At 41.6% G+C, this 15,556-nt stretch overlaps 1 protein-coding gene across 2 annotated transcripts in view; it reads right to left on the reverse strand.

Moving 5' to 3' along the window:
* Positions 1–15,556, reverse strand: part of MATN4 (matrilin 4) — a 130,082-nt gene that overhangs the window by 41,828 nt on the left and 72,698 nt on the right. For both annotated transcript variants that reach the window (XM_068263995.1, XM_068263996.1), the window contains exons 4-7: positions 9,626–9,748; positions 5,636–5,758; positions 3,572–3,694; positions 1,245–1,367 (exon numbers count right to left, since the gene is read on the reverse strand). In XM_068263995.1, coding sequence (XP_068120096.1) covers positions 1,245–1,367; positions 3,572–3,694; positions 5,636–5,758; positions 9,626–9,748 — 492 coding nt within the window. The remainder of the gene's footprint in view (positions 1–1,244; positions 1,368–3,571; positions 3,695–5,635; positions 5,759–9,625; positions 9,749–15,556) is intronic.

A 15,556-nucleotide genomic window follows, 5' to 3' on the forward strand; every position in this document is an offset into this window, starting at 1 on the left:
AGCCTCACAAGTAATTTATACAGAGGGAGTTGTAAATGAGCACCTCATCACTTTATTTTCTGTTTTATGTCTCCCAGAACTTTATTTGGTTTAGCTGCTGCTGCTTGGCATTGAGTAGGGTTGCTTGTTATCAACCAGTATTTCCAAATCCTTCTTCAAGTCTGATGTTCCCAGCTGTATGCCATTTATTTTATATGTTGCTCTGCCGCTGACACGTTCAAGATGCATGACCTTGTACAACAGTACATTTCATCTACCACATGTCTGTTGACCTAGCCATACTGTCAAAATCCTGGTTTAATATGTCACTATCTTGGTGTGGCTTTGCAAAATCTATAGGCAATAGTCTCACTACACACAAGAGGTTCTGGATGTGCGGCTTACATTTTAGGCTGCTTCCACACAGGGACGTTACAGGCGCACATTAGTGCAGCCTGTAACGCTCCCCAACTCACAGCAATACAAAGTCAATGGGGCTGTTCACACTGCCCACATTGCGTTACATGTAACGCTGCACGTTCTTCAGAACGTGCAGCATACTATAGCGTTCCAGCGGCTTAAGCCGCGTTAGACTGTTTGCACATGCTCAGTGTTGGGGCGGAGAGGAGGCAGGGAGAGGCCGCTACGTAGCCGCGCACATGGCTACTCAATATGCACTGCACTGGTGGCCGCTGATTGGCTGGCGGTACCACGTGATGTGGAGTGTTTCACTCCGCATCACGTGGTCCCACCGGCCAATCAGCTCCACTCTCACTGCCCTAATGCGGAAAGAGCCACTTAACGCGGCTCACTCAACGTCCTCTACCAACACCGGCAGGCGTTGCATTAGGGGACGTTATGTGACCATAACGTCCACTATAACGCAACGTCCCGGTGTGTAACTAGCCTTAGGGGAAAAACTGAGAATTTGCATCATGTTCAGCAGTGATGCATCATGGGAAAGCTTTCTTGCTCACTTAAAGAAAAAGCAGAAGATTGTAACATAAAAACAAATAATTATCTAGGAAGAGGGAAGCTTCTAGATCCTCTTCAAGTAAGTATCGTTTTTTTGGGGAACAGTATGCCTCGGGTACAATTTAAAGCTGAATTGTTGCAAATACCTTCTGTTTTGGGAAGGTAAATTGATATTTAGCATTTTTTTTTTTTTGTAAAAGGGTTTTCGGGCTCTTTAAATCCCTTATACTGATTCTGGGTCACTGTTAGCTATCTGGGTATTCTGAACTAATTTGCTTAGTGTTACTTACTTGAACAAGTCTTTTTATCATTATTCAGCTGGAAGCCTGTACGACATGCGCAGGTATAAGAGCCGAGGGAACTCACACAAAGCTGCTCACAGCCATGATTTCCTTGGGCACACTGGTCTATCACTGCAAAACAAAGTTAGTTATTAGTGTAATGGAGCAAGGGATGACTTGAGTCGAGAGAGACACTCATGCTGACATAGCTCCTGATACAGGCATTGTATTGACCTGAAGAAGCGACCAGCACCCATGAAACGCATTGTCCCATTTAGTGCTTAAACAAATAAATACATTTTTTCCAATACAATTGGATCTTTCAATAGAGAGGTAAGATTTATACTGCCTCTCATATGCACAGTTGTTAATCAGAACCAACTCCTTCAGTGTTATTGTCTAGTCCCATACCCCTGAAAGGGGTTAATAGTTTTTTATTCCCCTAAAAACCACATAGGAGAAGCGAACAACCAGGACCTGCACCACAGACCTGAAAAACCAAGTTATTGCAACCCAACTTTGTGAGTATATACTATCTTACATTACACCATCCAACTACCTACAATACTGCACCATTGTGCTCCTGGTTTTTCTAATTTTCCAGATTCTCGGAGGTTACTGCAAACAACCAAGAACAACCCCCTTAGTCTTGACAGACAGGAGAGTGAGAAGAAAGATTAATGTGTCAAGCAACCTGCCGAATTCAGTACAGATTGGATTGGTGCAAGTCTGTTAGATGGTAGTCCATAAAACAGTACATTACAATAGTGCAAATGAGATAATATAAGATCATGTACTAATATTTTAGTTGTGTCCTGAGTGAAAAAAGATGGGATTCGAGATTCAAGGTTTTTGAGTTGGAGATGACAGGAGATTGTTAGGGAGTGAATGTAAGGAATAAAAAAGAGCGTGGAGTCAAATATTACCCCCAAGCACCGTGCTTTGGGAACTGAAGTTATGGAAGTGTTATTAACACTTATTGTTATATCAGGCAGAGAGCTGGACACAGACGGTGGGAAAATAATTAGTTATGTTTTAATCATATTACGTTTTAAGAACAGAGGTCAAGAAAGACGAAATAGGAGACAAACAGTTAGGTGTGAGGATGGCGTTCTGCATAAAAGTGGTATTGACAACCAAATGAGTGGATTAAGTTACCAAGACCATGCTTGTAAATGGAAAAGAGGAGGGGGCCAAGGACAGAGCCTCGAGGTACCCCCACAGACAAAGGATGTGAAGAAAAGATCTGGTCCAAGTACGAATCTGTAACAGACTTATCAGAGATATCGGAAGATATCCAGGAGAATAACTAATACACCAATAAAAAATATTATGCATTCCCAAATTTGTTAGTTATAAAATGCACATTTCCTGTACACCAACCCTGTGGACCTCCCATTGCTTCTTCTTGTTTTTGTGGCATCAGTATCAGCTTGGCTCTGCAGCTCCTTCTTGGCCCAGCATAGTTACTTTTTGTATTGTACATTTACGGTTTGTGTTTATGCTGTACTTGATGTCATTATGTGATCTTAATTTCCCATGAATTATGAATTTAATGAATTTAATTTTATACACTTCATGATTCTTTTGGAGTCACCTTTATGAATTATACATTGCATATTTCTACAAATAGTTTATACTTCATTCCACCTTTAAGTAAGTGTTTTTGTAACACTATTTTTTCTGTTTCGACATTTCCAAATGGCTATATAAATGTAATTACTGTTTGTTTTTGTTTTGTAAGACGCACATGGCTTATGGTGCATGTACCTATTTGCCCCCAAAGTTCTTTTGAAGCGTTTGTGCTCAGCAGCAGCTACAACCCAGTTCCACCTACCGGTAGATATTTTTTCTAACTTTATCAAACTGTCTCAGTGGTTGATTACTTGTAGGTCACATGATGTTTTAAAGATCATGTGACCCACAGGAGTCAATCAGAGTCTATCAAAAAAGGAACACTGATGTTTTCACTTCAGTATAAAAGTTGGGCTTTTATGAATGGGTTTGATGTGATTGAAGGCTATATTTACTCTTAATGCATTGTATTGAGTTGTGCAGCATTGCATCCCATTTGCCAAACGGGATGCAGGGCGAAACAACTCAATGCAACGCATTAAGTGTAAATAAGGTCTAAACAGTGGTTCTCCGTAGCTTTAAAAATAGACCCCTCAATTTATTGGAAATGCATCTAGGTCACGTTATAAAAATGGGGAAATAATATAAAATATGATCAAATCATTTATTTCCTTTTGCTGAGTTTAGAAAGCGTATAGAATATCTGTAACAACATTGGTTGAAACACCAACAGGTTAATGTAAACACGTGACATAACTTACTTGAACAAGTCTTCTTGTCATTGTTTAACTTGTATCCAGTTCGACAGGCACAAGTATAGGAGCCTGGAGAGCTTACACATATCTGCTCACAGCCATGGTTCCCCAGAGCACACAGGTCTATTGCTACAAAGACAGATGAACAAAAAAATAATGTATACTGCATATTAACACAGGGCACGTGTACTCACCAAATAAAATAACACTCAACTAATGAACTGAATAAAGCAAACATTACAAATGTGACAGTGGTTACAGTCAGCAGCAGAAATACTGTCAATCATAAAGGGGTTGCAATGGTGGATAAAATTCAGGTAAATGGCTGAATAAAAATATCACTTCACTATACATAGACTGTTAGTCGATTCACTTTTTCTCCTACGTTTTCTCGTAGAAGAGAATTTTTCATCTTATCGTTAAACAGTGGCATAGTGGTTAGCGCTCTTGCCTTGCAATGCTGGGTCCCCGGTTCGAATCCTAACCTGGGCACTATCTGCACGGAGTATGTATGTTCTCCTGTGTCTGCGTAGGTTTCCCCCGGGTACTCCGGTTTCCTTCCACATCCCAAAAACATACAGATAAGTTAACTGGCTTACACCTAAAAAGATTTGGCCCTAGACTATGATACATACACTACATGATACATACATACATTTAGGATTATGGCAGGGATTAGATTGTGAGCCTTTCTGAGGGCTAAGTGACAAGACAATGTACTCTGTACAGCGCTGGGGAAGATGTTGGCACTATATAAATACTAAATAATAATAATAAAATAACTTTTCAGCACCCTGCAATTGAGGAAGTACCAAAAAGAGGTGAAAAACCACTGTCAATGTTATTTAGATTATATTCTTGTTTGCTAGTGAGTGGTGCTTTCATTAAAAGTCATTGTATGGACAAGGAGTGAAAATACTTTATAACCTAGGAGAAAACGTAGGGAAAATAGTGAGTTGAACAGCGGCCATAGTTGGCAATCAAAATAGGGCCTTAGATTACAGTTAAATTACAGATTACAGTAGAAAGGGGGCTCCCCCCTGAGACTCTAAACAGCAAAAGTAATTTGCATATAATTATCCTGGGTATAACTCTGTAATACAAAAATTGCTTTGTCAAGTTCTTCTTCCCTGTTGGTAACACTTGACTATGGACTTTATTGTTTAATGCGCAGATTATATTGCTTAGATTTATTCAAGGCCACTATGACTTTAAAGTACATTACTTGCAGTCAAATTTATATCACATGGTGTTACGTTACAACAGATAACACGGTATAATAACATATTTTGTAGACCAGGGCTGTCCAACTCCAATCCTTGAGGGCAATATCCATCCCAGTGTTTACGATGGACAAAGAAATGGAGAAATGTGTTTTAATTGATGAACCGCACCTTTTATGATTAAGTCCCTTTAATTTATTTGAGCTGTGCCAAAAATGTGTGAGGAGGACCTCTCTTCCTGAAGACTGGAGTTGGACCGCACTGTTGTAGACAATTCTCTGTACCTTTACTACTACCCATCAGCCCCCTACTTCCTCCTAGAGGTGATAAGTGAACAGTTGATCTTCTCTGGCACACTATATGAACTGACGTATGTAGTCTCAGCACCAACTTCTTTTATTAACAGTGTTATAAAAAGATGGTAAAGAGGCTTTGTGAAATGAGTTTGTGGCTAAGCAAACAGGGGACTGGTGAATGTGAAAGAGTTGAGCTGCTGAGCATGGAAGCTCCTCCTGCATGGAACCCTGTGGGTGGAGTGAGGTGTGCACATGAAATCGGTGCTGCTGCTAGACTTCAAGTAGACTACACATGAAATGGGTGAAATTTGAAATTTTTGCCAATTTCAGAAGTAAAAACCTCCATGCAAACCTAAATGAACTAATGATTTTTATAAAATGAAATTACAAAATCACTTGTGTTGCATGGATACATACAGGTTTAGCTACTCTTTTTGGTACTGTGGACGTTAGTGACAACATGTCAAATTTTCAGTCCATATGATCACATCTTCTTTCTTACACAAGTTTTCAAAAATGTATCAGTTATTACTTTCCTGCAATGTACTTACGTGAGCAAGTCTTCTTATCTTGGTTTAGTTTGTAGCCGGCATTGCAGGCACAAGTGTATGATCCGGGGGAACTCACACAGAGATGCTCACAGCCATGATTTCCTTGAGCACACAGGTCTATCACTGGAAAATAAAATGCCAATATGTTATTTATTAGGGGGTCATCTATATACTGTATTTTTCGGACTATAAGATTCTCCTGAACATAAGATGCACCTAGGTTTAGAGGACAAAAGCCAGTGGAAAAAATATATACCACACCTTGTGCATCCATGGTGAAGGGGCATCTTGAGGATTATGCCCCCTTTGTACCTCATGCCCCCTTGTACCTTTGTGTTCTCCTCTATGCACCTTTGTGTCTCCCTTGTGTCCTCCTCTATGCCCCTTTGTGTCCCCGTTTGTCCCCCTGTGTCTTCCTCTGCATGGGCACAGTACAGGGAGTCCCCGACATTGCAGTGGGTTGGAGGTTAGTATTGACAGGCGTTCACAAGTCAGGAACTAACTCCTGGCATGTGGACTACAAGACGCAGTGACTTTTCTTCCCCACTTTTGGGGGAGAAAAAGTGAGTCTTATAGTCCAAAAAATACAGAACGCTAGCTACTTAACCTTCAATCAGAGTGTACAATCTATGAGGAATCTTATCACGTCTATGTAATAAAAGGGCCTTTCTAAAACATCCATTCAAATTATATTCAGCCTGTTGACTTACCTACTTCCCGAAACCCCACATTGCACTCAATTCACTAAGCATTACCGCAATCGTTAATGCAGAAAACAGCTGATTTTACCAAACATCTTTTCAAATGGCAATACACTATGGCTGTTACCGCATGGAAATGTAACATTACAGACTAATGAGGTAAGTTACCGACTTGTATGGTAAATGCCTCAATGCATGTCAATCAGGGGCGTAACTCCATGGGAGCAGCTCCTGCAACTGCGGAAGGGACCAGAGCTGTAAGAGGACCTCAACTGCTACTTCCCTCCTACAGATGAACAGGTCCATCCTGCAGATCAGATCAGGTGTTTTTGTGGCTATGAAGATTATGCTGTCCACACTTGTGTTATGACCCTTGTAAGATGGGCTCCATGGCTGTGTGGGTCACCAGGGGTAGGCAAGTGAAGGAGTGTGAACATTGAGGGGCAACATTGGTTATTGTTACATCACTATTTTATGTACCATTGTTTAATGCTGAAATGTAACATTGTTTAAAGTTGTAATATATCCCGTGTTTTGTACAGTGCTGTCTAATATGTTGCCACTTTATAAAGTTTAATATTAATAATAAAGTGATTCATATTCTCACCATATTCGGAGTAACACTGTTGAAAAAAGCTGAGGTGTGAAAAGTGTAGTTATTTAATTCCCAAATCAAATACACAATGTCCTAGGAGAATTTACCTAAACATAAACACAAAACTTGCCGTGAACTTCATGACATCTGCTAAGCATTAGTGTATGTCAGATGAATGCTGGACTTTGACTTCCAGGTAGACATTACAAGGAAAAGGATAAATGTCTCACTGCTGCTTATGAGCTGGATGGGGGTCTTTGCACAGGTCAAGTTTTAGTCTACGATGTACCTATGTCTGGTAGTTTACTACTCTTCTATGTAAGTCTGCAGAAGTATGTCCTGTTGAACCAACACAGAACTTTCTCAATGACTAAACAACATGGGACACCTAATACTAAAACAACAGGAATACCCTTCCGTCTGGTCTAGGTTCATTCTGACCACCTACATCCTGAACATCTGCAGTTCTTATGGGGATGCCTTTAATTCCAATAGCAAGTCTGTTCCAGGACACTCTTCCCATACTAGCTGAATGATAAATAATGTTTATTTATTTAGCTTTACACTGGACATGGAACTTGACAGAAAAAATAACCTTCTTCTGACACATGGGTGGTCAACGTAAAAACAAAAAAGTGCTCAAACTATTTGTGCCATTGAATCATATCAGGAGGTAGTACTGGATGGACAATCATGGTGGTCTGAAAACTGGTAGATATAATCAAAAATACTGAAACTCATATGGTGACCTTGGTGATCTCCATCAGGGCAAAAAAAAAGAGGTGGTGCTTGTGTGCCTCCAGATGCACATTGTGAATTCAATAAGAATATGGTATGCAGGATGTCACCTGTAAAGGATCATCTTCAGGCCTCTTTCACACCGGAGATTGAACTGCTCGCTTGTCAGGCAGGTCAGCCTCCAATCAGCTCTACACCACCAAGTGCCCTCAATTTAATGCAGCTGAATGGCGGCTTTTGTAAGCCCATGCGTGTCAGCGTTTGACATGTGGTGCAGTTAGACGCCTGCAAGAAATTGTCCCAGGTTGCTAAGTGCAGCTGCTCAGTTGTGACTCCATAACGTGGACACCTCCCAACTGCCTGTAACGTGCGCTTCTTAGAGCATGGTGCATGCAGGCCAGTATTTGACAGACGGTGAATCTATAGATGCCTCTAGGTGATGCTACTTTCTAATCATGGTTTTGATGCACTTAACTTTTCTCATGAGTTACTTATCACTGTCATTTTGTCACTGTATCTGTATAACACATTTCCAGTGCCTGAAAAGTAAACAAATACCAGTACCAAAGTCAGGATATTCAGGAATATCTTAATTTAAGTGACTTTTTTCGCTGTTATTTGCACAAAAATTATTCTTTAAATAAACTGAAATATTCAGATTAAGTGAGATAATTCATGATATTAATTTTGTGTATCACTCTTTCATTTGTAAACATGGTCTTGAAAGGTACACCCATGCATGCTGAAAAGCATGTAGTTTGTGGTAGCTCTGAGAAATCGAGGTGTGGGGGGGGGGGGGGGGGTGTTTGCTGCACATTACTGGGACTAATACCTGGATGTAGGTCTGGAAATACTCTTTCTTTCAGTAAATGTGTAGTGATACTTGCATTGGCTATTCAGGTTGAAACTGATGGAATCTGACTTGAGGTCGCAATTAGACACATATTTTCACAGTCAAAACTTTTTTCAATTTACAGAAAAATACATAGTTAAAATCTTAGCGGTATGGACGAGCTCAGCTCGTCCATCACCGCCGATGGCTGCCGCTCAGGCCCTGCTGGGCCGATTTTGTACAAATAAAGAGCAGCACACGCAGCCGGCACTTTGCCAGCCGCGTGTGCTGCCCGATCGCCGCCGCTCTGCGGCGATTCGCCGCGAGCAGTGGCGAAAGAGGGTCCCCCCAGCCGCCTGAGCCCAGCGTAGCCGGAACAAAAAGTTCCGGCCAGCGCTGAGGGCTGGATCGGAGGTGGCTGACGTCAGGACGTCGGCTGACGTCCATGACGTCACTCCGCTCGTCGCTATGGCGACGATCTAAGCAAAACAAGGAAGGCCGCTCATTGCGGCCTTCCTTGTTTATTCTGGGCGCCGGAGGCGATCGGAAGAACGCCTCCGGAGCGCCCTCTAGTGGGCTTTCATGCAGCCAACTTTCAGTTGGCTGCATGAAATAGTTTTTTTTTAATTTAAAAAAACCCTCCCGCAGCCGCCCTGGCGATCTTAATAGAACGCCAGGGTGGTTAACATTTTTACTCCCCTAGGACATGTTTGGCATCATCTACCTTCCCAGAAATTTTTATGTTGGGTTCATGTTGCTGTGCAATTATCTAGAATAAGATGACCAAAATGGCCATTCTTAGACATCAATACAAGGCAAACAAACTGCAATTTAAGTTACTCCTCATTACTAGTCTGACAAACTGTCATCTGTGTTGGTGATTGCTGTAGGAAGTGAGTGGAAGAGAGGGGAAACCATCCCAACGACCCAGACAAAACCAAGATAAAATTAACCACTACCGACTCTCTCCAAAGCCTAACTGAAAGTTTGGGCTGCAGGTGCACTTTAACTTGAGGTGGAAATATAAGGCTAAGACCAGACATTGGAACTCATGAATCCACTTTTGTCATCATTGTAAAAGAAGCAACAGGAAACGGCTGGCTTTACATGTTGATTCTACTTACTGGAACAGGTCTTCCCATCTTCATTTAGCTTGTAACCTGGGTTACACTCACAGTAGTAGGAGCTGGGAACACTAACACAGACATGTTGGCACCCATGGTCCATTTCAGTGCACATATCAACACCTAAAAAAGTGGAGAGCACAGTTTTCAGCAAAGCAGCAGGCATACATGTGCACCCTTATATTTGCAGAGTTAGTGTCCCTTTTAATTTCACCAGTTCTGTGTGGTCCGGAGAGAATCCAAAGACATAATAAAACAGTTGATTAAGTGATAGCTTTAATGATTAACTGTACAAGGTTTTTTTGCAAGCTTTTAAAACTTTAAGCTTCTTCTGCAGGCATGATACAGAACTGGATCAAAACCGTACAAGATTTTTTTACAAGCTTTGAACTGGATCAGATACGGTTCTGATCCAGTTCTGATTCTGAGTCATGCCTGAAGAAGTGACTTAAAGTTTAGAAAGCCTGCAAAGAAATGTTGTACAGTTAGTAATTAAGGGTATCACCTAAACCACTTTTGTTGTTATGTCCTTGGATTTTCGTTTCACAAGAGGGATGTTAGACTGTTGTAAACAGCTACCACTATTTGAGTTGTCTTCTTCATGGTAACCCAGTTCCCGAACCCTTTACACCCCACTTACATATAACTGTGCCTTGAATGTACGGCAACTGAGGTCTGAGGTCATGGCTTCCAGTCTTGAAGGAATAATGTAAGGAGCATTACATTTGTTAAAGAGAATCTGTACTCTATAATTTTTACAATAAAAAGCATACCATTCTATTAATTATGTTCTCCTGGGCCCCTCTGTGCTGTTTCTGCCACTCCCTGCTGCAATCCTGGCTTGTAATTGCCAGTTTTAGGCAGTGTTTACAAACAAAAGACATGGCTGCTAACCAGCTTGCAATAGGCTCAGAGAAGCTCAGTCTGTGACTCATACTAGCACTACATCGGATAAATATTGTGCGGTAATATTGTATGACTAGGGGTTTAGCAGACACCGGAGAGGGGGAGGGAAAGGGCAGTGAGAGGATTGAGAGTAGGAGGTCAATAGATCAGGAGAGGGGGGGAGGGAGAGGGGGGAGGGTATAAAAAACTAAGAAACACTTATCGTAATATAAAACTGAACACAGAGGGGTATTGGATGTGTGTGTACTAAGATAGGGGATATTTTGTATACTGATCTGTTAGATTAAACACGAATGTACATTGAATATAAGAAATATCAGATTAAATGAAGATATTGAAACACTAACGTGAATAATGACAGAGGGTTTAAGTGGAAGGGATGTGATATAAAGGGTAATATAATAAAATTGCTTGGGGAATAATAGAGACTTGGATGGCGATTCTCATCGACATCGGTGAGTGGAAGTAAGGTGGAGCTTAGGATGGGTGAGGTGGGGGGGAGGAGGGGGGAAGAGGGGGAGAGGAGGAATAGAGAACGGAGGATAAGAAGAGCACGATGTCGGTGGGATGACACCACTTAAGTATAGTAGTATAAGTAATAAAATGTGTGATATTGAGTGATGGGTGGAAGGAATGGATAGGTAGTAACTAATATGGGTGACTGAGGTGGAAGAAAATCTTGATTCAGGATATGAGTTGGCGTTTTTTTTTTTTTTTTTTGTTTGTGTGTTTTTTTGTTTTGTTTTTTTTTTTTTTTTGAGGGGGTGGGGGGAGGGGGGGAGGCATTAATTTTTTTTTTTTTTTTTTTCCTCTCTTCATGCGGATCTATGAAGTAGGAACCCCTTCGTCCCTTAGGATAGGAAAGAGGAGAGGATTGGACCGGGGGGTGGGCTAGGCCCCCCTAGTTAGGACGGAACTTCACCTTACAGGGTAGTGTTACCAACATATAGGGGACATAAATTGTGGACCCCAGAAGGGAATTTTGACCCAACAAGCCCTTTGTAAGGCCTGTGTGGATTTGACCCACAAAAAAGAAAGATGAAAGGATTAGAGAGCGTGGAGAGTGAGAGGGATGGTGAGAGGGAAGTGAAAGGGATGAATGAACAAAAAAATTGGATGTTGTGGAAGGGTTTGGAAGTTGTGTGGGGAGGTCCGCGCGTTGGGGGGTGGAGGGGGAGGGAGGGAGACGGATGAATCATCTTAAGTGTATGTCCCTGAACGCTCGTGGCCTTAATATCCCGGAGAAAAGGATAAGTCTTATGAGAGACTTACATGAACAGCGAATACAGGTTGCATTTATCCAGGAAACCCATTTTAGGGGACCATCACACCCCAAATTAACAAATTGGAGATTTCCCCAGGCCTTTTATAGCAGTGTGGGGGATGCAAAGAGAAAAGGGGTGGCAATTATTATTTCAAAAGAGGTAGTCTCTGAAAATCTTAACATATATCAAGACCCTAATGGTAGATTTCTATTAGTGAAAGGAACATTTAACGCACATAAACTCACATTGGGAGCTGTGTATGCACCTAATAGTAAACAAATTGGATTTTTAGAGCAGCTCATAAGTGAGCTGGAGGGATTTGCAGAAGGGTCGGTGATACTGGGAGGGGATTTTAATCTTACGCTTGACCCTCAGATAGATAGTTCCACTGGAAAGGCGTTCCTCCCATATAAGGCGATTAAGAAGGGAAAGGGTCTCCTACAGAGGAACCAACTCCTGGACATATGGCGTGTACAACATCCCACTGTTAGGGATTACACTTATTACTCTCCCCCTCATGGGTCCTACTCCCGGATAGATATGTTTTTGGTGTCACACAATCTGCTGTCAATACCGATTAATACAAAAATTGGAGTGATAGCGAATTCGGATCATGCACCAATTTATATGGAGGTAGGATTAAGAGATATCGGCCTTAAACCTTGCAATTGGAGATTAAATACCTCCATTATTCAAAGAGAGGAAGTAAAGAAAAGGATAGAGGAGAATGTTAAGAGTTATTTCGAACTTAACGACACGGGAGAAGTCCCCCATGTGACAGTATGGGAGGCGCATAAATGTGTCATTAGGGGGATACTGATACAGGAAGGGAGTAGGTTGAAGAAAGAGAGGGAAAGAGAGAAAGCTGAATTATTAAGCAATATTGCCCGCTTAGAAAGACGACATAAGATTTCACTGGATAGAGACGTGTTGGGGGAACTGACAGCGGAGCGGGAGAAATTAAGAAACCTCTTGATCACAAGAGCAAAATACATAGGGCAAAGGTGCAGAAGAATGTTTTATGAATATGGGAATAAAGGAGGGAAGTTATTAGCAAGAGCATTGAGAACCCAACAAACTGCTAACTATGTTCCTTATATATTGGATGCTGCATCTAGGAAGCATATGAGAAGCGAATCTATAGCTCGAGTTTTTAAGGAATATTATGGTTCCCTATATGGACTTCCAGAAATTGAGACGCAAAAAGGAAGGGAACAAAGGATCGAGAAAATTAAGAAATATATAGCCTCTTCAGGCTTACCAAGTATGTCAGTGGAAGATAGGGAAGAGCTAGATAGACCGATCACAGTGGAAGAAATAAAACAGGCAATAGCACAAACGCCTTTGGGAAAATCTCCTGGACCGGATGGCTTTGGGATTGAGTACTATAGGCAGTTTAGTGATACTCTGGGACCATATTTGGTGAAGGCACTGTGTACTTTGGCGGAGAGAGGGGACAATAGGGGAAAACTGGGTAGAGATAGCTTGGAGTCTCATATTACAGTGATTCATAAAAAAAATAAAGATCCAGCAAATTGCACAAGCTATAGACCGATATCGCTATTAAATGTTGATCTGAAGCTGTTTGCAAGAATTCTTGCTAGACGTTTATCTCAGATTGTCCCAGGCCTGATATATTACGATCAGACAGGATTTGTACCTGGAAGAGAGGCAAGGGACAACACTATTAGGACTTTGATCCTGATGAGATATGCAAGAGCCCGGTCCATCCCTGTCATGTGCCTCTCGACGGATGCCGAGAAGGCGTTTGACAGGGTGGACTGGGATTTTATCAAACAGACTTTAAAGCAAATTGGGCTGGGAGATAGGATGAGAGCATATGTTATGGCTCTCTATTCATCTCCCGGGGCTAGGATTAAGATAAATGGAATACTATCAGAACCCCTAGAAATTAGAAATGGGACAAGACAGGGATGTCCCCTCTCTCCGCTAATTTTTGCACTGACCCTGGAGCCTTTACTGAGATATATTAGGGGAAATGAAGACATAACAGGGATAAAGATAGGAAGGGGGGTCCATAAAATCGCCGCTTATGCCGATGACCTCCTGTTTTTTCTTACTCAACCTAGAATTGCGTTACCCTGTCTACTTATAGAATTTAAGAAATATGGGCTTTTATCCAACTTTAAAGTAAACTGGGATAAATGTGAGGCCTTAGGAGTAGGGATGAGACTAGAAGACATAAACTCCATGAAAGAGAGCTTCCCAATAAGATGGGTCTCACGGACCCTAACTTATTTGGGGGTAAAAGTGGCACCCGATTCAAGGGATATCATACAGTCCAACTACAAAGAGATGGAGAAGGAAATAGACAAAGATCTAAAGAGATGGAATAAGCCTGAATTTTCTTGGCTGGGGAGGGTGAGCATATTAAAAATGAATGTCTTGCCGAGACTTCTATATCTGTTTCAGACCCTCCCAATTGCAATACCATCATCCTTCTTCCAAAACATCAGAAGAAATTTTTTAAGGTTTATATGGAGAGCAAAACCCCCTAGAATAAGCTTTAAGTTATTGACACAACCTAGACAGAGTGGAGGGTTAGCAGTACCAGACCCCCAATTATACTATGTGGCCTCCATTCTCAGCAGGATTGTAGATTGGCATAGTTCTATACAAAGTAAGAGGTGGGTCAATTTGGAACAAGAACTGGAAAGTATACCGCTAAGAAACATACCTTGGATAGGGTCAAAATATAATCCCACCCACCCGGCAAATGAACTGCTGGGACATACATTAAAAATTTTCTATAAATACTATAAGAAAATGGAGCCCGAGGCTTACCCCTCACCATTACTACCGATTCTCGATAATCCGGAGTTTGTTCCTGGGATGCAAAAAAACGCATACCATAACTGGAGAGGTCCAAAGGGACTGCAAGCACGCATGTTAATGGAGGGGGGAAGGTGGAAGACATTGACTGAAATAGAAAGATCCTTGCAGAAAGAAAGATTGGATTTTTGGAGTCTGGTACAATTTAGGTCATTTCTGAGTACGAGAGGCACGAGAGAGGAACTATCCAGGAGAAATACTAGATTTGAGGATATCTGTGAAGGAGAGGGGAGACGGAAAGGAGTGATGTCTCAAATATACGCAATGTTAAATGGACAGGAGGACCATACTCAAGCTATTAGAAATAAATGGCAGGTGGATTTACAAAAGGATTTAACAGACTTACAATGGAGGAGAGTAATGATATGGGCACATAAGACATCTATCTCAGCAAGAATACAGGAAATGGGCTTTAAAATATTAACAAGATGGTATTATACACCGGAGAAGCTGGGTAAGATGTTTCAGGGAGCCGACAGAAAGTGTTGGAGATGTAGGAAAGAGATTGGCACCCTGAAACATATATTTTGGGACTGTAGTAATATCAGACCTTACTGGGAAGGAGTCAGGGAAGTGATGAGGGAAGTGGTGGGGAGTGACGTACCGGACGATCCAGGCTTCTGCCTTCTTCATCTGAATAGTTGGAGCATTGGAAGATATAAGAGGTCCTTAATACGACATCTAATAGATGGTGCTAGAGCACTCATTGGGAGACACTGGAAGTCAGCGAGTCCCCCATCTGTTGTGGAATGGCTTGGGGAGGTCTCGCATATATTTAGAATGGAGCAATTAACTCACTGTTTGCATGGAACAGAGGACTATGGAGCGGAGATATGGGAAAAGTGGGTTGAATTCATGGAAAAAGAGAGATATAGGAAGATCTTGGGTGGTGGAAACTAAAAATGAA

The sequence above is a fragment of the Hyperolius riggenbachi genome, chromosome 12 (genome assembly GCF_040937935.1).
Source record: "Hyperolius riggenbachi isolate aHypRig1 chromosome 12, aHypRig1.pri, whole genome shotgun sequence".
NCBI classification, from domain to species: Eukaryota; Metazoa; Chordata; class Amphibia; order Anura; family Hyperoliidae; genus Hyperolius; species Hyperolius riggenbachi.